Source organism: Panicum hallii, chromosome 4 (assembly GCF_002211085.1).
Source record: "Panicum hallii strain FIL2 chromosome 4, PHallii_v3.1, whole genome shotgun sequence".
Lineage (NCBI taxonomy): Eukaryota > Viridiplantae > Streptophyta > Magnoliopsida > Poales > Poaceae > Panicum > Panicum hallii.
In genome coordinates, this window is record NC_038045.1 from 20,554,167 (window position 1) to 20,579,812 (window position 25,646).

General features: G+C 47.8%; 2 protein-coding genes, 1 non-coding gene and 1 pseudogene across 3 annotated transcripts; 2 read left to right on the top strand and 2 right to left on the bottom strand.

Annotated features, from left to right (window-relative positions):
• Positions 1-5,422: 5,422 nt before the first annotated feature.
• LOC112889600 (DNA-directed RNA polymerases II, IV and V subunit 12) lies at positions 5,423-8,412 on the bottom strand. Its single transcript, XM_025956322.1, has 3 exons — positions 8,236-8,412; positions 7,758-7,850; positions 5,423-5,651 (listed from the first exon to the last, which is right to left on the bottom strand). The coding sequence occupies exons 1-3, from the start codon at positions 8,276-8,278 to the stop codon at positions 5,629-5,631; spliced, it is 159 nt and encodes a 52-aa protein (XP_025812107.1). The 5' UTR covers positions 8,279-8,412; the 3' UTR covers positions 5,423-5,628.
• A 2,155-nt stretch (positions 8,413-10,567) lies between these two features.
• Positions 10,568-10,639, top strand: TRNAT-UGU. The gene has a single exon. It is a non-coding gene; the product is annotated as a tRNA-Thr (tRNA).
• A 7,512-nt stretch (positions 10,640-18,151) lies between these two features.
• On the top strand, positions 18,152-20,291 carry LOC112890038 (two-component response regulator ORR5-like). Its single transcript, XM_025956862.1, has 5 exons — positions 18,152-19,293; positions 19,410-19,462; positions 19,573-19,650; positions 19,745-19,815; positions 19,934-20,291. The coding sequence occupies exons 1-5, from the start codon at positions 19,017-19,019 to the stop codon at positions 20,019-20,021; spliced, it is 567 nt and encodes a 188-aa protein (XP_025812647.1). The 5' UTR covers positions 18,152-19,016; the 3' UTR covers positions 20,022-20,291.
• A 2,315-nt stretch (positions 20,292-22,606) lies between these two features.
• On the bottom strand, positions 22,607-25,172 carry LOC112890391 (annotated as a pseudogene).
• Between the last annotated feature and the right edge of the window lie 474 nt (positions 25,173-25,646).

Here is a 25,646-nt window from a genome sequence, read left to right on the forward strand (position 1 = left end):
TTTCTGTTTATGCCCAACGGTATTCTAGATTTAATACAAAAAGAGATTATGCCTCAATTTTTGATAGATAATTTTCATGTATTATCTCTAATTATGCCCAACGGTGTTTTAGATTTAATACACAAGGTTATTGCATATTTTAATTTATGACCAACGTCGTATTTATACAAATGCAACAATTTATTTGACTTTATTTTAATGTTTTCACCACTCATGAATATTTTCAGGAGGATTATCAATGATGATTTCCATCAACGATATTCCTATATTAAAGGGAGACAATTACAATGAATGGTACAGAAAGCTGGACCTCTATTTCGTCATGGGTGAATTGGATTGGGTCCTACCTACACCGACTCCCAAAGAGCCTGTGCCTCCTGAAAGAGAGGACACAGACACAGATGCTTCTTAGAAGCAGGCAGAGCTTGCTTATAAGAAAGCAAGAGCAGACTATGAGAGGCTTTACGCAAAATGGTTTCCTGCCAACAAGAAGTGTTTGGCAGTGGTAAAGAACACGATTGAGCCTGCAATTATGGGCTCAATCCCAGATTGTGCCACCGTCATAGAATATCTTGAAAAATTAAAGAACCAGTACACTGTTTCTTCAAAGACTTATGCAACCCAGTTGATCAAACAACTGGTTTCAGAAAGATACAATGGTGGTGGCATAAGGGAACACATCCATCGCATGGTCAACCAGAATAACAAGCTAAAGTCATTGGACCTTGCCTTCAAGGAGGATCACATTGTTCATCTGGTCTTTGCTTCGTTACCAAAAGAGTTTGACACATTTGTTGTCAATTACAACACCCAACCAAATACTTGGGACATTGAAAAGACCATTGCGATGTGTGTTCAGGAGGAGGAAAGGATAAGATCCACCACTGGCGGATCTTTAAATTATGTGAACAAGAAGAAAAATACCAATTTCAAGGGTAATTTTTCATCCTCCTCTAAAGGTAAAAGCTCTCATCAACACAGACCACAAGAGGGACAGGCTCTAGTAGAGAAAGATCAGTGTCTCTACTGCAAAGAAAGGGGTCACTACAAGAAGAATTGTCACCGATATTTAAAGATGATCATGGAGAAGAGAGGTGAGAACGTTATTTCATTTGTAAATGAATCCTTGTATATAGAATATTCAAAAACCGCTTGGTGGATTGATTTAGGAGCAACTGTTCATCTTGCAAATTCGTTGCAGGGATTCCATTCGACGAGAACCATTCAAAGAACCGAAAAGCAAGTTAGAGTGGCAAATGGAGCTCAGGCAGACGTTGAAGCAGTAGGAGACGTTCATTTGGAACTCGACACTGGCTTCATTATTGTTCTTAGAGATGTTTTATTTGTTCCTTCTTTATACAGAAACTTAATTAGCGTGTCTCGCCTGGACAAAGATGGTTATTTCTGTCTATTTAGAGATGGCAGGTGTTTGATCGAATGTAATGATACAGTTATTTCCATTGCATTCAGAAAGAATGATCTTTATTTGATATCATTACGCGAAAGTGTGAATTCCGTATGCGATAACAATGCAAATGTATTCTCGTCTACACTCGCGAATAGAAAACGAAAGAGAACTCAAGATGCGTCGTCGAAATTATGGCACTATCGTTTAGGCCATATTTCGAGGGGGAGAATAGAGAGATTAATTAAAAATGAAATTCTTCTTCCATTAGAGTTCTTTGACTTAGAACAATGCATTGAGTGCATAAAAGGCAAATTCGTTAAGAAAATAAAGAAAAATGCTAAGAGGAGCACAGGTGTATTAGAAATAATTCACACAGATATCTGTGGTCCGTTCAATGTAAAGAGTGTGGATGGATATGACTCGTTCATAACATTCACAGACGATTATTCCCGTTATGGATACATATATCCAATTAAAGAAAGATCGGAGGCTTTGGATAAATTTAAAATATTCAAGGCTGAAGTAGAAAATCAACACGATTTAAAGATTAAAATCATAAGATCCGATCGTGGAGGGGAATACTACGGTCGACATACCCAATATGGCCAAGTTCCAGGACCTTTTGCGAAGTTCCTGATGGAACAAGGCATAGTAGCCCAGTACTCGATGCCGGGCGAGCCTCAGCAGAACGGAGTGGCCGAAAGACGCAATCGCACCCTGATGGATATTGTGCGAAGCATGATCAGTTACTCTACATTGCCAGTGAGTTTATGGATGGAGGCCCTGAAAACCGCCATTCATATTCTCAACAGAGTTCCAAGTAAATCGGTGCCGAAAACGCCGTATGAAATGTGGACAGAAAGAATACCCTCACTGAATCACCTGCGGGTGTGGGGGAATCCTGCTGAGGCAAAAGTGTTTAACCCGACCATTGCAAAACTAGATTCCAAAACGGTATCTTGCCATTTTATTGGCTATCCAGAAAGGTCAAAGGGTTTTCGTTTCTACTGCCCGGACAGATCTACAAAATTTGTAGAAACGAGACACGCAGTCTTCCTTGAAGATCAAATGATCCGGGGGAGCGGCACAGCAAGGAAAATTGATCTTGAGGAGAAACGGGTGTATACACCCAATCCCGTGATTCAGGAATCTTTTTTCCCGCTGCCCGCTGTGTCAGCACCGCCAGTGCAAGTCACTGCGATGCCAACACCTGTAATGGCTTCTTCTGTGGTGACGATGAATGAGGAAGTGGAACCTATTCATCAGGCTCTTGACGAGCCCATTGCCGCACAAGAAGAGGAGCAACAGCAGCCCCAAATAGATGAGGCACCGCAGGCTCAGGTTCATGGGAGACCTCAAAGAACAAGGAAGCGCGCTATTTCTGACGACTATGAAGTCTATAATAGCGAAGAAATTCAAATGGAGGATGATCCCACTTCATTTGAAGAAGCCATGAGAAGTGAACACTCGTCGAAATGGCTCGATGCCATGGAAGATGAAATAAAGTCGATGAGTACCAACAAAGTGTGGGACTTAGAGGAAATTCCTAAAGGAGCCAAAACAGTAGGCTGCAAATGGGTCTACAAAACCAAATATGACTCCCAAGGGAATATAGATAAATTTAAAGCATGACTCGTGGCAAAAGGTTACACATAAAGAGAAGGAATTGATTACAAGACCTTTTCCCCAGTCTCTTGTAAAGATTCCTTCAGAATCATAATGGCTCTGGTAGCTCATTATAATCTAAAATTACATCAGATGGATGTGAAGACAGCATTCCTGAACGGGGATCTAGATGAAACCGTCTACATGGCACAGCCGAAAGGTTTTGTCGTGGAAGGTAAAGAAAAATTGGGATGCCGTTTGAAGAAATCGATTTATGGGCTAAAGCAAGCTTCAAGACAGTGGTACTTGAAGTTCGATAAAACAATAAAAGAATTCGGGTTTAAAGAAAATGTCGAGGACAATTGCGTTTACGCAAAGTTCAAGAATGGGAAGTACGTCTTCCTAATCTTGTATGTGGACGATATTCTACTGGCAAGTAGTGATGTCAGTCTGCTACTAGAAACGAAAAAGTTTTTATCCTCGCATTTCGAGATGAAAGACCTTGGTGAAGCAAGATTCGTTCTAGGAATCGAGATTCATCGAGACAGATTGAAAGGGGTATTAGGACTGTCGCAAAAGACATATATAGAAAAGGTCCTAAAGAAATTCAACATGCATAAATGCAGTGCCTCACCTGCACCTATAGTTAAGGGCGACAGATATGGGGATTTTCAATGTCCCAAGACTCAGTATGAAATCGATCAAATGAAAATGGTACCATATACTTCTGCTGTGGGAAGCTTACAGTATGCACAAGTGTGCACATGCCCTGATATAGCTTACGTTACCGGGTTGCTTGGCAGATTCCAGAGTAATCTAGGACTAGAACACTGGAAATTGGTAAAGAAGGTTCTACGCTATTTGCAAGGAACCAAAGGCCTCATGTTAACATACAGAAAAACAGAATCTCTGCGTATCGTAGGATACTCAGACTCCCATTATGCAGGAGATGACAGAAAATCCACGTCAGGATATGTGTTCACCCTTGCCGGGGGAGCAATATCGTGGAAAAGTTGCAAACAAACCATCACTACATCGTCCACAATGTATGCCGAGTTTGTTGCGTATTATGAGGCTACAGGGCAGGTGAACTGGCTAAAGAAGTTCGTACCCGGTCTGAGAATGGTTGATGATATATCTAAACCATTACAGTTGTACTGCGATAATGAGCCCGCAGTAATGTATGCTCACAACAACAAGACAAGTGGTGCTGCCAAACACATAGATATAAAGTATTATGTTATGAAAGATAAAGTCCGAGATCAGATTATAAATCTCGAGCATATAAGCACAGTGAAAATGCTTGCGGATCCGCTAACGAAAGGCTTACCACCCAGCGTGTTCAAGGAACACGTAGCCGACATGGGGCTAAGGGATAGCCTGTGATCTTCGGACTACAAGGGCCCAAAAGGTTAAAGAATCCGTCTCTGAATGGAAGCGTGAATTGTAGCTGCTAAATCTATCGACAGTTGATCGTGACGATGAGGCATGCTCTATACACAAATCTATGACGAAACGCGAAAAAGTAAAAGTAAAAGAATAGATACAGGGTGAGATTAAGGGGGAGACTGTTAAAGTGATCTCTCTGGACCATCGGATCCCAACAGGCCCGATGGGCCACCTCACCCCGCGCCCTGATCGGGGGCGTCCCAGCTGATCCCTAGCTGGTGGACCCCCGTCGCGCCGCGCTATAAAAAGAGATGGGGGCCAGCGGCTCGGATGACGAGAATGACCGGCCGCCGCCACCCCACCCACAGTTAACCCTAGCCGATCTAGTCTGCGCGCGGTCAGCGGCGGGAAGCTCCTCCGGCCACCTTCAACGCTCTCTGCTTCGACCCCGACGCCGTGAACGCGACCTCACCTTCGGCCACCGCGAGCACGAACGCCTACGGCCGGACCACCCCGAGCTCCCGTACTACATCACTATGGCGGGCACGTCTGCGTCAGCCACCGCCCAAGGGCACGAAGGTATACCCGTGCCCTCCCCTGTCTCTCTCTATCCCTCTCTATTCCTCGATTTTATCAGTAGCACAAGATATCTTCTAATCTAATCACGCATTAGCCGATCCATATTGTTAACATCCATCAGCTATACTCCCTCCTTCCATTTTTTACGAGGCATAGTATAACATGACACGGTCATCTAAATAACACTTTAACCATTCATTTATCATATATTATATCATTTATGGTTATAAACTTATATGCATGGTAAAGTATATTTAATTACGAATCCAATCACATAAAGTTTACATTATAAAGATAACAAATTAATAGTCAAATTAATGGTATAAAATAAAAAAAATTAATAGTTAAATTAATGGTCAAAGATTGCAAAGTTTGATTCTTGATATGCACGTGCCTTATAAAAGTAGATGGAGCATCGGAGGCAAAAAAGGAAAAGGCCCGTGAACAATTCAGGTATAATGCATGCATTAGATCTGCACCACTCAAGAGTCAACAAGACCCGTCACCAATCATAGTACTGTAATATCTCTCGAGTCCAATGGACGCACACAGCATTCAAACATTGCGTCTTACATTTCCATTTCCCTCAGGAAGCTCATTACATAGGTAGAGGGACGACTAACAGCATTCTGTTTCTCCTTTTGTCTTCAGCGCGCTTCATATTGGACAACTGTACAAGAAACAAAACATTTAGTGAGAAATTGCACATGGGGGCAAAGATAAAGTGAAGAATGCATATCAAATTCAGGTTATCAACCATATATCAAATTTCGCACTCCTAATTCAACTACCATTTTCAGACTAAGCTGTTCCTATAGGTTGCACTATATTTGTCAAACAATAAAGGTCAATGTATGAAAATTGTCGTTTTCCTAAGCAGTAAGTATTACATACTAAAAGTGTCTAAAAGATCAGGTGCCTGTTTTAATCCTTGACAATGAAGGACATTTCACTGCATTTCAGGAGTAAAATCAGCAATGCTCCTACATGATACGTGCAGTACTGCCGTCCCAACATTTTGTGGCATGCCACCACAACCAGATCTTTATGTAGATAACCCTACGTCCACACTAAACCCTTAACTATCTACGGCTTTAACTAAAAGACAGGCGACAACCTCCCCCCTATTACAGGTAATCTCCTTCTAAACCATTAAGTTCAGTTATCGCAGTTTAACCTCATCATATCCCCATAGATATGTTTCGAAGGCAAGCTGCAGCTATGGGCTCATTTCAAATAATATAAGATTTGGGATGAACTTTGCTATTATGTGAGAAACATATAGGATATATCAAAGTCTTCCCATGTATATGTTTACAAGGACTCACACCTGGCTATATTTTAATTGTTAATGACAAGACTTTTGGATACAATTAAGTTAACCAACTGTAACAATAACTAAATCAATCATCACTTTTGAATGGACACATAATTTGTCTTTTTTAAGTGCACAAGGCTATACAAAGTACTAGGTTGCTAGCTACATGACAACTTCAGTCCCTTCTGTAATGACTGAACCAGAAAACTCATAGATAATAAGATAAATGAAATGCTGTGTTCTAACTGTGGACACAAGAAAATCAAAATCACCACAATTTTCAGTTAGTGCAAAGGTACAAGTAATGTTCAGAACTTAGTAGCACAATATCCTACAAAACCTCATTGAGTAACCTAAGTGTAGCAGTGCAGACTGCAAAATGTTTACCATACTAAGTTGTATATCAGAAGCCCCACTAGTGGGGTCAAGAACAGATACAGTATGCTAGCGATGTCATTTGGATTTTGAAGAACATAAGTTGTATATCAGAAGCCCTACTAGTGGGGTCAAGAACAGATACAGTATGCTAGCGATGTCATTTGGATTTTGAAGAACATAAACTTAAACAGTGAAGAATGTGGCAAACAAAGTGATATCCAAAAGAGTGTTAAACTCTTGTTTCAGGATACAAGTGAAGGTAGAATTGTACACATAGGAAAACAAATGCATCTCATCTTACAGAATATACAAGTGTCAAGGGTGGGAATTAAAGTATCATGTAACACCCTGCATATAGACTAGAAGAGATTCAAGTTACATGGTTTCCAAATCTAAAAGAATGAAATGAGAAGTCATAACATGACAAAACCGAGACACCTTGCAGAATTGTAATCAACACGCTGAAGCTAGAAAGATCAATACTCAGAAAAATATATCATAGATGGCATTCACATTCAAAATAACCATGTAGACGGTGCAATGATAAAGCTAACTGAAAATTGCAACCAATGTTCTAAAAACCCAGCTGACCAGGTAACCAGCCAATAGTGGCCTAACTTGTTACAAGCAAGTAAAACTGGGTCTTCAACAATTAACATGCGTACTTGAGTAAACCAATTGGTTAATCAGCTAACCAATTATTCCATTATATGACACTACTTTTAAAAACCCTTTTCTGACATTGCCAATTAGCTCGGCTAACCGATTACTCCATTATATGACACTACTATTCAAAACCCTATCGTGACATTTCTGTTAGCACCTTTAGTTCTGTCACATGATACTTACCATACTGCCCCACAATTACCCGGCTCACATTGTGACAGCAAATGCCAAGACAAACCATTCAAGTATAGGATGTTGCCTTTTAAGGTATATATGTACCAGCTCCCAAAGCGGAATATGATCTTTACTTTTACAGATAGCATTCTTTGCTCTACCTCAAACCATGCAATGAGAACACAAGCAATCATATACTGGAGTCTGGAGCTGAAAAGGGAAGGGATGATGTGGTCTTACTGCGGCGGGTGCGCTTCTTGTAGAGGATGCGGTAGCCACATTCACGGCACTGAATGACATCTCCTGGCTTCAGGGTGTTCTCAGCTCCACAGTCTGAAGCAAAACATTAAAATTTCCAATCAAATAAAACGAAAGTGAAATCCAGTTTCTCCTTATTTCGCATAAAAGAAAAGGATTGAGGCAGATAGCGGAGACGAAAAAATTAAAACTAAACACTAGTCATGGGAAAGCAGAACAGGCCGGGAGTAACAAAAACGCCAAATCTCAGGACCAATCCCAGATTAAACCCTCGATTTAGCACGGATCACAGGATTGGGGGATACAAAAGCCGAAGCCGCAGCTCCAGAAAGGAATCAAATAATCCTATCCTAGAGACCCCTGCTTGCTAGCGAGCTCAGCCGTCGCGAGGTCGGCGTGACCGAAGTCCGAGAACGAAGCAAAGCTACAGATGGAGATGCGGGGCGAGAGGATTAATTACCTCCGCAGAGGTAGCTGACGGGCTCCGGCTGCTGCGGATCCATGGGTCGGGGGAGATCTAGGGTTTCCGGCGGCAGGTGGTGCGCGGAGAAGGGGAGGAGGGTTTGGGGGTTTCTACTTTCTTCCCAGTCACAGCCGTCGCACCGTGCCACACGGGAAGAACGCGGAAGAAGAAAAGGAGAACCCGGGCGGGCCCGGCTGGTCCGCTGGTCCAAGTCCTACGTAACCTAACCCCCAGAACGAGAATGCGGTGGACCTGCGTCATTGTTAGGTTATTGGGCCTCCAAACCATCACTTTCCCTGCTGCTTGCTCAATTAGAGCCCCGGCCCAATATCTGTGGCGGCTAACTGCCTCTTCAATTGCTTCTTCTTCTTCTCACGTTCATTCTCGGAATCTCACGCTCTGAGCACGCGACACAGGCGTATCGCTGAGCGTCTCAGTGACCACAGCGAAGGTACGTCTCCCACTAACCCAGTCTCCTGTCCAAAACTGTTCGTTGTTGCAATCTCCCATCTTTGCCATTCATCGATGCAGGCATGGGCGAACCACTAATTTGAAATTTAGAAAGGTGTTTGGATCTAAAACTAATTTTTAATTCTGGTCACGTCGAATATTTATATGCCAAATAGAGGGTAAGCTTGTGCTAATCAATGAGACAGCCTAATTAATCTATTATTTACTATAGTACAACATGGTTAAATCATAGATCAATTAAGTTTAATGAATTTATCTCGCAAATTAGCCTCCATTTATGCAATTGGTTTTATAATTAGACTATATTTAATACTTCTAATTGGTGTCAAACATCCGATGTGGCGGAACCAAATAGGCACTTGGATCATTAGATGTGATGATGATACCATCACCATGCATGATCAAGCGATCCAATTCCACAATTTCCACTAATTCATCAGGTCACTGGCTAAATCCTGGCTTCGCAGTTCGCACCTCTAGCAGAGTGGTGGACTCCACATTGCTGGGCTGCCATCCGAACTCTTGCGAGCATCCTGCACGAGCGGTTAGAGCTACACAGTTCCCACCAAAAGGAAAGAATAAAAAAAAGACGAGCGATTAGGCAGTTACTAGTACTTGGTAGATCTTCCATCCCGCGAAGGTAACCGCCGCGTCCTTGTCCTCCTGCGCTCGCTCGCCCCGGCCACACCAAGATCAGCCGACGAATTAACAGGCCCTTTGATTCCAGGGCAGAGGAGATCGATGGGGTCCGTCGTGAGCTCGGCGGCGAACGGCGTCGGCACGCTCGTCGGGAACGTCGTGTCCGCGCCGTTCAACGTGCTCTTCGGCGCCTCCTGCGAGTAAGTTCATCCTGACGGCATTCGATTTATTTATTTTTTGCTGCAATTAATTAGCATCCAGGAGTGGTGGATGGATTACGCCGCTCTTATTTCTTCCTTCTAGTTTCTGCCAGAAAGTGAATTCCACACGCCATTGAATGATAGCAAGTTTTCCCCTTTCTTTTTTTCTCGCTCTGTGTCAAAGGAGCGTTTGCTCGGGGACATGGGACCTGCCCTGCTTCATCGAGCACGTCTGCATCTCCAGCCTGCTCAGGCTCTTCGTGGTTATCATCGTCACCTACATTGGTATAAGAACACACACAGTCGAATGAATGGAGCATGCCATGCGTGTAGATCTTGTCACATCTGGTTAATGTATTACCTTCTGTTGGCACAATGTACAGTGCTGCTGTTCGGGTATGTCCTGTGCAAGCTGGGCATCGTCAAGTGTGTGGCCAAGAACGCCTTCAAGATGGTGTGGAAGCCCTGCTCGGCCTGCTGCGGCGCGCTCGGCCTCCTCTGGCAGAAGGTGCGCGACACCAAGCGCGTGCACCGCAGCCGACGCGGCCGGCGGGAGCGGGACGTCGAGCTGGGGGAGCCCAGCAGCAGCACGACCCGCGACGGCACGGGCTCATCCTCATCATCATCCTCCGACGACGACGACGACGGTGACCACCGCCGGGGCTCCGCGGCGGGCAGCAGGTCGACGGGGAGATCGTTGCCGTCGTCGTCGTCGTTGTCGGTGCGGGAGAGGAGGAAGGATAGGATCCGGCAGTCCCTGCGCCTGAAGAGGGTCAGCTCCAAGGTGGAGCGCGCTGCGAGGGTAAGCCAGGGGATCAGTGGACGGCAGCACCGCCACTCGACCTCGACCGGGCTGAAGAGAACGGAGGTGCCGCCGTCCTTGTCGTCACGGCGCGAGCATGGGCATGGCTCGCCGGCGCGTGGGCATACACACGCGCACCATCGACGCGTCAGTATGTGAGCAATCACAAGCACCCAACAACGATTTTTCCGTTCTCCGCAAAAGAAATCCAAGATCGGCCCCTATAGCTCAGTGGTAGAGCGTCAGTCTTGTAAACTGAAGGTCTGTAGTTCGATCCTGCATGGGGGCAGTTTTTGCGTTTTGATACGCTTTTGCAGTGGACCTGTATGGGTGCAGGTTTTAGTTTTTTTTATATGCTCTGGTAATATGGGTGTCAGAGATCGACCATGTAGCAGATTATTCATGTTAGTTGAAGTTGAATGGTAATACTAAAATTCAAATTATTCATCAATTTTAGTCTTAAATACTTTTGTTAGAGATTGTCCATGTTAAATCGAATATTGGTGGTGAAGCATGATATGAAAGTTCTTGAATGGTACTACTAAAATTTAAAGTTTATATTTTTTAGAGTATACTAAAAAATTTATTCAGAGCCATTGATCATAGTAAATTCATATAAGTGGTGGAACACATCAGAGTTTTCTCAACATATTTAAATTATAGTTTGTTTTATAATTTGATCGTATTCCTAGAAATAATTTCATCTTGAAGAGTATTCAACTTAAGTTCATGTTATTCAATTTGCAGCTTTCATATTAATAAATGTACGTCGTTTTGATTTTTGAAAAAATTACCATGCTAACCGGAAAAAAGGAACTACGGCTACCAGTTTATGAACCGACACCGTGTCACAATAGAGTAGATGAAACAATACATCCCCTTGGGGGCTAACCCTTTAGCTTTGGCACCTGTCAATACGGTGCATGCGTCGAGTCATGTACGCCTTCTGGAGCTCCAACCAAAGGGTAAAGTAACCATCGCTATGAGCAAATTCACCGGGGAGAGTTTAGCTTGCGCATATGTCCCTCAACAGGGTACCCTCTCTAGACTATTCGCTTGTAATACAGGTTATGCTATGGTTAGGTATAGATCATGTCATTCTTTTTGCATACAGCTTGTTCATTTTTAATGGTGGTTGTGTTACAATTTGAATATAGCAGCAGTTGGTTATTCGATCGCGGTTAATAAAATCCAAATAAACATATTTCTCTCTGAGTGAACTTCCAATCATTTCAGAATGACTTGTAAGTAGCTAGACGCATGTAAACGGGGAGGTTATTCATAGCGCGAGCTATTTCATTTCACCCGTCGCGGAAGCAACCTTTTAGTTTATGATAATTGCAATTTGGACCGGAACTTCAAGGAGCGTGGTACGGCCTGCTTTTTCTTGCTGAAGTTTTCATGAACTATTCGTGAGCACGCAAATAAGGTTGCACAAAATGTTCTTAGGAGCTTGGAATCACAATAAAATGTTTCTTCATTTTACCAAACATTACGGATATTAGAAATTGTTGGTTTAATTCACGAGACGGCGATGAGTTGCAAACTGTTCACCAAAACTATTTATAATCTAGCAAATTGTTATAGTAAAATAATGAAATAGATAAAATATATACCATTTTAGAACTTTTGTAATTGTTTTGAGAACTATTTTTTAAAAAAATTATAGAACGTTGATAAACATTTAGAACATTAGAATTTGTTTCCAGGATAAATTGCTCAGATCATTTTTAATTGTTCTAGCTAGAGATATTGCTCAGAATTAAGTAATATTTACATTTAGAATGTCCTAAAATGTTTAGAACATTTGAAATTTTTTTCCAATATAATTCAAACTTTTATAATTCTTCTATGGACATTTTAAATTTTTTTGTAGAACCTTTATGAATATCTAGAACATTGTAAATTTTTGAAGATATATATTGTTTAGGATATGAAGATAGTATGATATTTCACGCTCCAGATTTATGATTATTTTAAAAAAATTATAATTGTTCTAGCTAGATGTTCCAGAGATATTGCTACGACAAAGAGAACCAAAAAAATATAGGCGGCCATTCGGGCCGCCCGGCACGAGCCCAGGTACAAACTGACCGAGCCAAGCACAGCACGATCATGTTAACGAGGCATGCTTGCCGCCCCTCGTGCAGTGTCCTCAGCCCAAGCACGAGCCCACGGGCCTATTTCATGCCGTGCCGGTCCGAAAAGCACGGGGACTCTGTCGTTCCCGTGCCCGCGCGGTTGATGGAGGCAGCCGCCCGCCAGCTACCGCTCCTGCCGATGACGCCGCTCGCGCCGGCCACCGCATCCGCCTGCTGACCGCCGCCTGCGCACGCTGGCCTACGCATGCCGAAGCCACGCCCGCCGGCTGCCACCTACGCCTCCCGGCCACCGCTCCCGCCAGAGAAGCCGAGAAGGAAAGGAAAGGGATGAGGCCAAAGCTCGAAGGGGAGGGGAGGGGAGGAGAGGACCAGGCCGATGAGCAGGGAGGCGGCCGTCACCGCTCGCAGCTGAGGCGCCGATGAGTGATGGCGGCGGAGGGGATAAGGGAGAGAGAAAAAAATGAGAAGTGCTTGGGACTTGGAGTTAGGATTTTGAGAGATGATATTTGGTGGGCAGGTGAGATTGAAGTATTATGCGGGCCGTTAACGGGACAATCTTAAATATCGGACCGTGTCGTGCCACTCGCCGTGTTGAACTGGCGGGCTAAGCACGGACGCCATACCGGACCGTGCCAGTACAGGCACAATAACCATCGGGCCGTGTCGTGTTTGGACCTGGCCAAAAACTCGAGCCTCAGGCCGGGCTATCGGGCCTTTTGGCCATCTATACAAAGTAGGGATGGCAATGGATCGGGTGGAGTCAAAACCCGACCCATGAGAAAATAACATCGGGTCGAAAACTAGACCCACACCCACACCTGTAACATCCCAGTTTTCATCACTATTGAAAGAAATGCAAAGTAAGGATGTTTGCGTAATTTTATAAAAGTACAAGTCCTTTTATGCAAATATTTGATTTACAAAAGTAACTTTTAAATTTACTCAGGACTAAAGTGTAAAAATACGAGTCATGATGACATGTCTATCCAATCATTATGACGAGTCTATCCCGACATAATGGCATGTCTATCCAACCATTATGACAAGCCTATCCCGTCATAATGACATGTCTATCCAACCATTATGACAAGTCTATCCCGTCATCATGACGTGTCATAAATGCTTGCATTTAGGTCCTGAATTTTATAAAGTTTTACCCTTTAGGACAAAAGCAATTCAAATCCGACTTTTATTCAAAAATTCATGTGTAAAAACATAAGTTTTGAGTTTTTGAATTTGAGCCCTAAAGCAATGTTGTAGAGTTTGAAAAACTCTTCAACTTTCATTTTGGGCATTTCTTCATTTGAGTTTTGGATTGATGGAAAATTTTGCCTTACAGATGAGTCCCTGCAGTTTTCTGAAATTGCGCATAAGTCCTTGAGGAATTCCATTTCCCTTTCCCCTCTGTTTTCCTTCTCCGGTGCTTTCTTTATCTTCACTGGCAGCACCATCCCCCTTGATCTATAAATAGGACCCCCCCTTTTGCCATTCACCCATGAGCAAGGTAGATAAGTTGTGGTAAGGTTAGTGCTGGACTAGCCACTTAAAGGTGTGCGTTCCTTCGTGGCTTTGTCGCTCCAGTAAGGTAAGTGTTAGTCTCCTGGTTAAACTTGAGTACGTAGTATATAGGTTGTGATTTATCTGTTGGTAGGCTCCACCTCGCCATAAATCAGGGTCGTCGCACACAGCGCCGGCCGAGATATTTTTCCGCCGCGCAAACCACCTCACCTCATTTAAAAAGGAAGCCGACGCACCTCCCTGCCGTCCCCCACCCGCGCTCGCTTTCGCTCGCGCACGCGCGACACACCGGCCCCACGACGGGACCGCGCACTGCCGCCGACACCGCGCCGTGCCGCCCACCTCCGCGCCCCCACCTCGCCCACGCCGCTGCAGCGTCCTCGCCGGCTTTGCCGCCTCGACGCTCGCGTCTCCAGTGCTGCCACTGTTGGAGCTGACGGCGAGCTGCCGCAGCCCACGCCGTCGCCCGTCCCTGTGCGACGCCGCTGCTGCTCTCCCCGCCTATAAAAGGAGCGAGGCCGTGATGAACTCCGTCATCAGCCAAAGCACACCGAGCCGCCTCACTTCGCTAACTAAACCACTTCTCACGAGCCCAGTTCACTCACGAGACGAAGCTCCAACAGTTGATCCTCTCCTCAAATCATGTACTATCTATTTCCTCTATTTTCATCTCCATTTGAACTTATTTTATAGCTTGCTTGTGTTGTTTGCTGGTTGTGCCATTTTCGCCCGTAGATCACGGAGTGACCGAGGAGGAGCCGGCCAAGGAGTACGAAGGTCAGTACAGCGGGCCGGAGCCAGAAGACCCGTACCACGAGCAGGAAGCCGCCGCCGCCGACGCGTACATAAGCGAAGGCAAGTTTCATTGACCCCTACGTGAGCGGTTGCATCCATGTGAGGACGTCTAGTTGTAGTCCTGGTTTAGGATCGATTACATATATCAGTGCTTGAGTGATTGAGCGTGTTCATACATGCATATGAGTAGTTATGCATATCCAGAGTTGAGACTAGGATATGAAGGGTTTTGGCTGAGGCTAGGGCAGCTAGGTATGCTGGAGCCGGCGCTACCGTGGTGGTAGACTGGCAGGTGAGTGCTACCGTGGAGGTAGGCTCGAGTTGACATGTTGAGGAATGGTTGCTGCCCTGGTGAACCATAAGGACCGAGTTGTTTTGACATCTCACCTAGCTTACTTTAGTACGACCACAGGTTCCGTTATGGGCCGGACTTAGCCTAATCCCACTGGTTAGCCTGACGGTCGCAGGGATGGTTCACGGGTATAGACCATTGGGGTCAGGGCCCGAGGGTTTGTGCGGCCAGGCTGGGGCGTGACCACGGCTGGGTGTCGGCTATGTCGGTTGTCCGTTCGGGCAGTCGAGCTTGTGGGTACAGTGTACGACCTCTGCAGAGTGTAGAATCCATTCGAATGGTCCGTGTCCACGGAATGGACAGGCTACGGTGTGGTCCTGACAACTAGTGAGCTACCTACTGTGGTTGTGTCGGGAAGAGTTGTATAACTTAAGTTGTATTACTAATGCATTGTGATTAATGTGCATCGTGCATGTCATTCCCCTCCCGTAGGGTGAGGTGGAACTTGCTGAGTACTTTTGTACTCACCCGTTTATGACTTGTTGCAGAGGATCCTGATTTCGTGCCTGAGGAAGGCGAGTAGTTCGTGCCCTATACCCAAGTCTGGAGTGGTGCCGTTGTGGTAGAAGCCCCCATGTCCGACGAAGAGTTTACCCTTGCGTTTATCACCGCAACTATTGTATTTCTAGTTTATATTATTATTGTAATCGAACGTATTAAATAAGGCTATGTATGACTGTGGCACCACTTGTGTAATGTATTTTCACCAGAGACTGTTTTCTGGTGTTTAAATACATGTTTAGCTCCGGCTGTTTAGGCCGGGGCGTTTCAACACCCATGGGTGAAATTTTGCACCCACGCCCGAACCCATCGGGTTTCGGGTCGGGTGCGGGTGCCCATCGGGTTTTGCAATCGAATATGCAAGCAAGCAATGGGGGTGCCCGGAGCAGGGGGCACGCCGGAGCAGGGGGCCGCCGGAGCAACCGAGCAGGGGGCGCCGGGGGGGCCGCCGGGTGCGGGGGGCCCGGAGCAGGGGGGCGCTGGGCGCGGGGGGGGGGGAGCAGGGGGCCGCCGGAGCAGCCAAGCAGGGGGGCGCCGGGCGCGTGGGGGGGAGGCGGAGTAGGGGGCCGCCGGAGCAGCCAAGCAGGGGGGGCGCCGGACGCCGGGGGGGCCAGAGCAGGGGGTGCCGCGCGCGGGGGCGCGCCGCGCCGGAGCAGGGGGCGCTGGGTGGGCCGCCGGGGGCGAGGGGTGGCCGGACCACCGGAGTAGGGGTGCGCCGCCGCGCTGGGGGGTGGCGGCGGGGCGGCTGTGCTGGCGGTCGGCGGCCTGGCGGCTGGGCGTGGGCAGGGGGTAGGGGGTAAGGGAGTAGGGAGTTACTGAGTTAGGGTTTGTGAAGTTTTGTTAGGCTGGGTGCATGTGTATGGGCCAAAATACGTAATGGGCTAAATTTCGGGCGCCCGGTGGGCATCCATGGGTTTTTTTCAAAACCCGAATCCACACCCGAAATTAAACGGGTCGGGTTCGGGTAGACCCATGGGTGAAAAACAGCACCCACACCCACCCCCATCGGGTCCGAAACCCGACGGGCACCCGAACCCGTGGACCCGATTGCCATCCCTGATACAAAGAGATGATGAAATCTAAAGAACTCACCAACCAAATCTGTATAACCTAGTTAGATCTGTGACCTGAATATCTCGACGCCAAGGGTTGGGGAAAGGAATTAACAAAACCTCATCAAAATTAGAGCGTGATGAGAAACCATTTCCACTGATTTACCAAATTTCCTCTAACGTAGAATCCTAATCTTGGAATGGCTTCATCGTCGATTATCGTTGGTATGAGAAATGAACCGGCAATGGGAGGAGATTGAAAAAAGAGAGAGATGATTCTAACATGGGCCACCCTTCCTTAATGGGTCTCCGAATCCGAAACCATGAAGACGAAACTGCGTAGCAGGCGAGCCACTTCTACAACGGTGCAACAGGCAGCCGCACTCACGATAAATAGAATCGGCGCGAGTAAACTACACCAGTAAATGGGTGAATCATATACATCTTTCGAAATATTTTTTCTTCCCCACCTTATAGTGTTTGAGATTCGTGCGAAGATCTACATCCGTTGGATTGTCCCCATCCAAAACCCTAACACAACCCCTCCCCTGCCTCCTCCATTCGCACCGCCGCCTGCTTCGGGCTGCTGCTCCGCCGCTGGCCCCCCACCGCCCTTGCGCCTCGCCGCCGACCCCGCACGCCTGCCCCCGCCACCGGACCCGCTCGCCGCCGTCCCTGCGGCCTCCTCACGCGGCACCGCCGATCCCGCGTAGGGGCGGCAACGCCGCCCTGTCGGCCCCGCGCGTCGCCGCCCTGTGCCGGAGAAGAAGGTGGGGGAAAATGTTGAGGTTCAACATATGACGAGTGTTGGCTCAACATTTTTGAAATGTTGGTTCAATATTTTTGAAGTAAAATGTTGAATGGGCCGTCAGCTGAGCCTTGGTGGGCTTTATAGGTAAGTTGTTTAACCATCTTTCACAGGATATATAGGAGCCGCAGTAAAAGGCTAGTCATTATTAGAATGTAATCAAAATTATCTTTCGGATAGGATAGTGATCCGCTAAGCAGGATCGTGCACATTCTGTGCAATGTCATACGATCCCACCTTTAGGATCCCGTGATACTCCGAAATTTAATGGATCGGATCATATCAACTCCACATAGGATTTGGCGGATGCTCAGGCAATACGGTCCATATAATAATCACAATCCATGCAGCTTTTTATCCTACTACTTCCGACAGATCAATTGGGTGCAATCCCATAGCACTGTAGCGTAAACCGAAAAATGACCTATCTTGCGAGTATGTCGGCGAAAAGGGGACGAAGTGGGTTCGAATGGTCTTTTTGTTTTGATGGAATCATCTCAACCCATCTATAACGAATATTCCCATCCGATATCCGGATCCATTCCAACCCATACAAAATTACAAGCAAACGCAAGTCGAAGTGGGTCGAATCCATCGTAATCCTTCGACCCACCGTACAAACACGTATGCAACCGCTGATGGATTCAGGGCAGGCAGCGATGGGTGAAACCGAGTAACGGACCGGCCCCGCAGGCCGCAGCAGGGTGTTCCCCGACTCCCCCGGTGCTGAGCCAAACAGCGGGCAGGTGCCATGGGCCCGGGCCCGGCGGGAAGATCCTGCCTGCGGCCCCACTCACGGCGTGCCGCGTGCGCGCGGCCGGTACGGCCCGTGCACCGCCGCGTACGGCAGGAAGCTGCCGCGCGACCACCTGGGACCGGGGGGGATAGCAGCGATCCCCATCGTGCCAGGACGCGATACGATGACATCCCCCACCTGCCCACTCCAACGGATCACGGATGCATGTGGCCAGCAGGCTCGATCCGCCTGCCCCGGCAGCCGCACGGCCGCCGACGACGGCCTGCTTGGCGCGGGGGAGGCAGGCAGGGCGGGCGCAGCGCAGCAGCTGGGGGCAGGGCACGGACACGCACCGATCCTCTCCACCCCGGCCGGCCGCGCGTGAGATCGCGGCGCGGCCGGACAGGGCAGGGGGAGCCACGATCCTCCCGCGATCCGTCCGTGCCATATCCGAGGGGATACGCGATCCCGGCGCCGTAGCTTGAGGAAAAAGATACGGCTGCGGAATCGGAATCGGATACACGCTTCGATTCGATCCGATCATCATCCGCTTGCATTGCCGGCGCCTCCACAGTCCACGGCCGCGGGGAGATTCAGTACCCGCATCGCGATCTCTGATCCCCGATCCGACCCGGCCCGATCCCCGATCGCGCGGCGGCGCCGACCGCTTACTTGCCATACCCGCCTCCGGCCCCGGCATATCCTTCTCTGCCGAGCCGTATAAATAGCGCCGCCCTGCCGGCGTGGGGTTTACCAGTAGCCAGCCATCGTCGTCTCGAGCAGCCATACCACACGACATTCCATGCCGATGGAGGCCTCGTCGAAGCCGGAGGCGGCGGCGGCGGGCGGCGATGGGAGCCGAGGCGACGACCTGCAGGGTGCCTGCCGCCGTGGGCGGGGCGGTGACCGCGCCGAGGAGAGGGGCGGTGGTGCTGCGGCCAAGCAGGACGGCAGGGTGTTGCCCGTCGACGACGACGCGGGGGTGGTGGTGGTGGTGGAGCCGTGCGTCATCGCCGTCGACGACAGCTCCGTCGACCGGGCCCTCGTCACCGCGCTGCTCCGGCGATCCAAGTACAGAGGTCAGGCGGCGGAGTTAACTTTGCTTTCTGATCGGTTTTACTGCATGACGAGAACAAGAACAAAGTTTACGGGGTTCCATTAAAAATAAAGCTTTGCGATTCTGTTGATGATGCAGTCACGGCCGTGGACAGCGGGAAGAGGGCGCTGGAGATACTGGGCTCGGGCTCGGTACGTATTACTCTGCCAACATTTGTTGATTCAGTGACGGGCAAAACAAAATGGCTCCAATCTGGTTTCTTTCTCTGAACATTATTGCCTGCTGTTTTCTTGGGATTCAGGAGCCGAATGTGAGCATGATCATCACGGACTACTGGATGCCGGAGATGACTGGCTACGATCTCCTCAGGAAGGTCAAGGTAACTAAGCATTGGCTCTCGGATGGCTTCTTAATTTCCCAAATGGCATGCTCCCGCGCATTACATCTGACGCAACGTACATCTTGGTAACCAGGAATCGTCGGAGCTCAAGCAGATCCCGGTGGTGATCATGTCCTCCGAGAACGTGCCGACACGGATCAGCAGGTCCGCTCCTGAACAAACCAATGGCATTGTCAATCCCTGATGCTCCCCGAGTCCTGATAAATAGTAGAAACTAATGATACATAATGACGATCTGAATTTCTGTCCATTTTTTCTGCAGGTGCATGGAAGAAGGCGCCGAGGACTTCCTGCTCAAGCCCGTCAGGCCGTCGGACATCTCCCGCATAACCACCCGGATGCTGCACTGATCAGTGGCCACCACAGTCATCAGATTGTTAGTAGTGTTTTGCAGTTGCAGTAGACGAAGCGGTCGAGTAAATTCAGAATAGCTATTAGACTGTAACGGGGGCACGACTAGCTTGCTGCTTCAGTAGTAGCAGGAGTTAGCTGTAGGCTCCCAGTAGCGAATTTCTTAAGATAAAGATCTGTAACCAGTACATGCATCGTTTCGTTTAAAGGAAATTACAGTGGCTGGCACTTTTGCCACTAGCAAGTTCTGTTTTCTTACGATGTGTATCCAGGTGCAGCTGGGTTTGCTTGATTGTCTTGGTCCGTAACCTGTCGTTATCTTTTTGTTTAATCTGTGAATGATTTGAGCGATGTATCATCGTATATCTGTTCTGCCCGTCCTCGATTGGTTGCAAAATAAAAGGTCTTACTAATATGCATGTCTAAGAAGGCTCATTGGCTCATGAAAGTCAGACAATAGAATCACAGATCAGGTCAGGAGCTGATAACTCCCAGAGGAGGAAGAGATTGGTAAAGATGTGTCCTTGTCATTCAATGAAATGGCCCATTGTAGATCAGTAGCACGATTTTCGACTGTTATAAGTATAAAAACTCCAACTGTATGTGTGTGGTGTATGCGGCACACACAGATAAGTCGCAGGAAACTTTTGTTGTATAGATATCATGTAAGCCCACTCTCGTCTCATTGGGGTTCGGTGACCTAGAATCAATGACGGCACGGATTCAGTGACTTGGTAGCAGGAACACAACTCGTCTCAGGCCCCGTTTAGATCGCAAATCTTTATAACTTTTGGAATTTTTTGCTACTGTAGTGTTTTCGTTTGTATTTGACAAATTTTATCTAATTATGGACTAACTAGGCTTAGAAGATTCGTCTTGTGATGTACAATTAAACTGTGCAATTAGTTATTTTTTTTACATACATTTACTGCTCCATGCATGTGTCCTAAAATTGATCTAAACAAGGCCTCGTTCTAGTTTGGACTTAGAGCAAGAACTACAGGCAGGTGAAGAGCCGGCGAGATCCTACGTGGGAGAAAGAGAAAGCAGGAGAGAGGTGGAGCAGGCGGCTCGCGAAACGCTCGCTGGGAGCGGGCGGAAACGCTCGCTGCGCATTAAACGCTAGCAGGTTTGCTATCACCGTGTGGTGATCTGGCACTGTTGTAGCCGGCAGCCAGCGGAAACAATAAGTCTTGCTCTTAGAATAAATTGCGCATCGCATGCAGCGACTCTGTCGATGATATTGGGATCAGTGTGAATTTCTTCACTATTATCCTTTTGGCTAGGCAAAAGAAAAGTACTTTCATTCGGTATAGTACTGTGGTTTGATATGAACTTCTATGCGCTACCTGATTCTCAATCTAGGATGCCAAGGTGATCAAGGTCATCATTACGGCCTGCTCGATGCCGGAGATGACTTACTGCGGCCTGCTAAAAAAGTTAGGCCCTGTTTTGAATTTTAGAATTGAATTCAAATAATTATAATAATTTAGGTACAAATATAATTATATACGAAATATATTTGTATACTATTGTTGGCCATACGAGGGGATACTTATATGCTATATTTTTATTGTAGATGAGTGAGCCAATAGTGTGCTATAAGTTATGAAATAGAAATATAGCCTGGTGGTGTATAGAATCAATTTTCATTTCCCATCCTATGAATTTAGGATAATCTTATAGCTAAACTTTAGAAAGTGGTTGGAAAGTGACGAGATGTCAAATTCTAAATCAAATAGTCTAGTTTATTAAATAGATTTTAATTCCTCTAAAATGGGAGGATCCAAAATGTACCCCGGTGGTGACCCTGTTCTCCGAGAATGTATCCACCAGGATCAGCTGGTCTGCTTCTGGATCGAACATTGTGATTGCCAACTGCCAGGCATCAATATCCCCTGAGTTCTGATTGAAGCACTTGACTGCAACAACATCAGGACGGTCGGCTGCAGCGCATTCCATTTCAGATGCTTGTGCGCAGGTGCGGAGGGCTTCCAGGTCAAGCCCGTCAGGCCGTCGGACATCTCATCAGCATTCTCTTTTTCTCAATGAGTTTAGGAAACTCTGCACCGCACCACCCCACCCCATCCTCTCTACTAGTGCACAGTTTCACGCAGCCGCGGAGGGCCGTGGTGTTAGCAGCCGCTTCCGTTAATACAATGCTACAATAAAAGGTGAATGATCTCTAATCTGTCCTAAAGAAATAAGAACTCTGTAGAATACAGATTATGCTTGTGCGTGTAGGTTGATGAATGCTTCAGGTCTTCTGGAAGCGAAAACAGAAAAGCTTGAATATTACAGAGTTAGTGGTGTCCCTAAGCTCAAATGATTTCTGACAAAGTAATAGCCAAAAGGAACATGCCTGCAAAATCAACTCTTCCTCATTGAGGCATCATACGACTTAAGAAACCCAAGTTTGGGTAAAAGCAGGTGCTGTTACTAGGAACTTCAGAGGCAGGAGATTTATTTTTACTGAGCTACGAACTCAGAGCAAAATGTGACAAAGAACTTGACCATTGATCTGCAGGTGATTGTAGCTGACAGGTTATTCTTATTGATCAGCGAGTTGGACTAGGAACCATCTTCACCTATTCCGTTTAACAAATTTCACAAATCTCAAAACCCTAGGTGCCTGATAGAAATCTGAACTGGCAGGGTTGTGATATGCAGCATCACCGTCCTGTTCCTTCAACTTATCTACAAACTCTGTTGGCATGCCAAACAATTCCAAATTCTGGATATGCTCGAGGTTCCCCATGCCTTGGGGTGTTTTGCTCAGTTCAGCGCACTGGCCAAGCACCAGATCACGTAGGTTTACAAGGCATCCTTCTTGAAACTCTATGTGACTAAGGTTAGGCAAGCCCTCCAAAGTGAGTTTCCGAAGTGCAGGAGAACCATCTCTGGTAAAGATAATGCTCCTCTCGTGGTATGCTTTGACGAGGCTAAGATTTACCAGCCTAGGAAGCGCAGCGAGGAGCACGAGCGAGTCTTGTGCAATTTGGCAGCCACTCAACCTTAACTGCAAAAGGCTAGTGAGGGAGCAGATCCAGGATGGCAGCTTCCCCCTTGCTAACCTGCCGGCCAGAGTGAGTTTCTGTAGCTTCAATGGTGGCCGAGAAATGGATTCCAGATCTAGCACCGCGTTAATTTCCAAACCCAAGCGCAGAAGGAAGCTCATTCTAGAGATCGATGATGACAAGTCGGCGGTAAGGCTTGCATCAATGCCAGACAGCTCCAGGCATCTCATCTGCCCCAGATGTGCTAAGGATCTGACAATCTTTTGATTAGCTTGAACATATTTGAGTGTCTGCAGGCTGGTCAGGTTTTCTAGCCCTTCAGGAACCCTTGTTGCCGTGGCGGGATACAGCCTCAACAAATCAGTTGCCCCACGCGTTAAAACTATCAGGTGGCGCAAGCCCTTCAGTTTTGCTACGCTGCTTGGTAGCCTTTGTACCATGGACAACTTGGCATCCAAAACCTGAAGCTTCTACAATTTGCCCAGCCCCTTTGGAAGCTCTTCAATGAGAGTTGAACGGATCCCGAGATACCGCAGGTTATGAAGACTGGTAACTGAATCGGGTAATCTATTCATCTCAATGAACCAGAGGTTTAGCACAGTCAAGAGCCTGAAGCGAGACATGAATGAAGCATCCAATTCGGACCCAAATGCACTGAATGAGCGAAGCATGCCCAATTGCAGAACATGCTCGGATTTCACTTCTTCACATCTATCTACCACAAGATGTCGGATCCTGATGTTGTGGTCCATTGTGATCCTGCACTTTGCAAAATGAAAGAACCCTTCCTCCTCTCTGGACCTGTGGATAATCAACTCCCTGATAAGGTCATGAATGACGAACCGTTTGGTTCGGCCAAAATGGTTCCTGGTAACGGGCAGCATCAGGCTGCGTTGGACTAGCTGGTCCAGGTAGCCATCGGCGACATCCTCTGCTGTGCACTGGCCCGGCTTATCTTCGACGAAGCCCTGCGCAACCCACTTCCGGATCAGCATCTTCCGCTTGATCCACAAGTCCTCAGGGTACACGCTGCAGCTCAGGAAGCATTTCTTAAGGTTGGGCGGCAGGTCATCGATGCTGAGGTTTAGTATGCTGGCCGCTTCCCCTATCCCAAGATCGCTGCTGCTCCTGTCCCACACGAGGCTGTCACGGACATTTCCCCACGCGAACTCTGTCCTCGCCTTGAGCGCGAGGAGGTTGCCGACGGAGATGATCGCCAGAGGCAGGCCGCAGCATCGCTCCAGCATGTTGGTGGCGGTCTCCTGAAGGTGCCCCGGGCACCTCCCTGAAGGCGACGTTGCAGAACAGCGTCCACGCTTCGCGGCAGGCCAGGGGCTCCAGCACCATGGTCCTTCCAGGTGCCGCGGCCTTGGCCACGTCTCCGCTGCGGGTGGTGATGACGACGCGACTCCCGGTCCTACCGTCGACGAACGCGTGGCGGAGCTTCTCCCACAGGTGGGCATCCCAGACATCGTCGAGCACGACCAGGTACCTCCTCTCGCCGAGATGGTCCCGAACGGCCGCCACGAGCGACCGGTAATCCGCGCCCACGTCGTCGTCGTTTTCCGCACGCGCGCCGCCGCCGCGGTGCAGCTCTCTGAGGATCTTCCTGAGGAGGTCGTCCATCGTGAAGCGCTGCGAGACGGCCACCCACGCGGCGCAGTCGAAGCGGCTCGCTGCCACCACCTCCCTGTACACGCGCGTGGCGAGGGTGGTCTTGCCGACGCCGCCCATTCCCCACACGGAGACCAGCGTCCGCCGTGGCTCGTCGTCCTCGGCCACCCACTCCAGCAGCTGCTTCTCATGCGCGGAGAGGCCGACGATCTCCTCTTTCCCCACGAAGTGCGCGCTCTCCGCCAGAATTCGCCTGACCATGGAGTTCGCCGGAGGCGCGGGGCCGTCGGCGGGGCGGATGCCGTACCGCTCCTTGGCGGCGGACAGCTGGGAAAGCCTCTCCCGAGCCTTGCACTGCCGCCTCGAGAGGGCGAACCAGGCCCTGGCGTTGACCCAGCCCCGGGCGCGGCCGTGGCCGGAGAGGTAGAAGCACTCGTCCACCGAGTCCTCGAGCTCGAACGCCGTGTCGCGGACCTGCTTGACCCACGCGGCGGCGAGGGCGTCCGTGCCGTGGTGGAATTATTTTTATTGTTCCTCTATAATGAATGCAATCACGTACTGGCTCTAATTCAAAAAACATATGATACAAGAAAAAGTCCTTACCTGCTCAAATGTCAAATGATGCCAGCTGTGGCTAACCCTGTTTTCTCATTTGTTGAAGGAACTATGATTCAACAAATTGACTTTATCTTGTCTTATGGTACATCCGTCGTAAATTCCAATTCATTTTAACTTCTCTGAATATATATATATATATATATATATATATATTTTGCTATGTACATTATGTATAATAAAAACTATGTATAGAAAAATAACACGAATTGTAATTTAGGATGGAGAGAATATATTATTATCTTCTCCCAAACGATTTTTATGAAGAATGTTGTTACGCAGAACACTGCCACGGAGTATATTCTGTTCATATTCAGCAATTACCGTAAAGCGTTGTCCTACTGTGTACGCATAAGGTAGAATTATTTGTCATTCCTG

Bases quoted from the DNA above. Each gene is read 5' to 3' on its own strand.
- LOC112889600 (XM_025956322.1), bottom strand. From the start codon at position 8,278: ATGGATCCGCAGCAGCCGGAGCCCGTCAGCTACCTCTGCGGAG. The intron at 7,851-8,235 runs GTAATTAATCCT...GTTTTGCTTCAG, and splicing joins CGTCAGCTACCTCTGCGGAG to ACTGTGGAGCTGAGAACACC. The intron at 5,652-7,757 runs GTAAGACCACAT...TTTCTTGTACAG, and splicing joins CAAGAAGCGCACCCGCCGCA to TTGTCCAATATGAAGCGCGC.
- LOC112890038 (XM_025956862.1), top strand. From the start codon at position 19,017: ATGCCGATGGAGGCCTCGTCGAAGCCGGAGGCGGCGGCGGCGGGCGGC. The intron at 19,294-19,409 runs GTCAGGCGGCGG...TTGATGATGCAG, and splicing joins CCGGCGATCCAAGTACAGAG to TCACGGCCGTGGACAGCGGG. The intron at 19,463-19,572 runs GTACGTATTACT...CTTGGGATTCAG, and splicing joins AGATACTGGGCTCGGGCTCG to GAGCCGAATGTGAGCATGAT.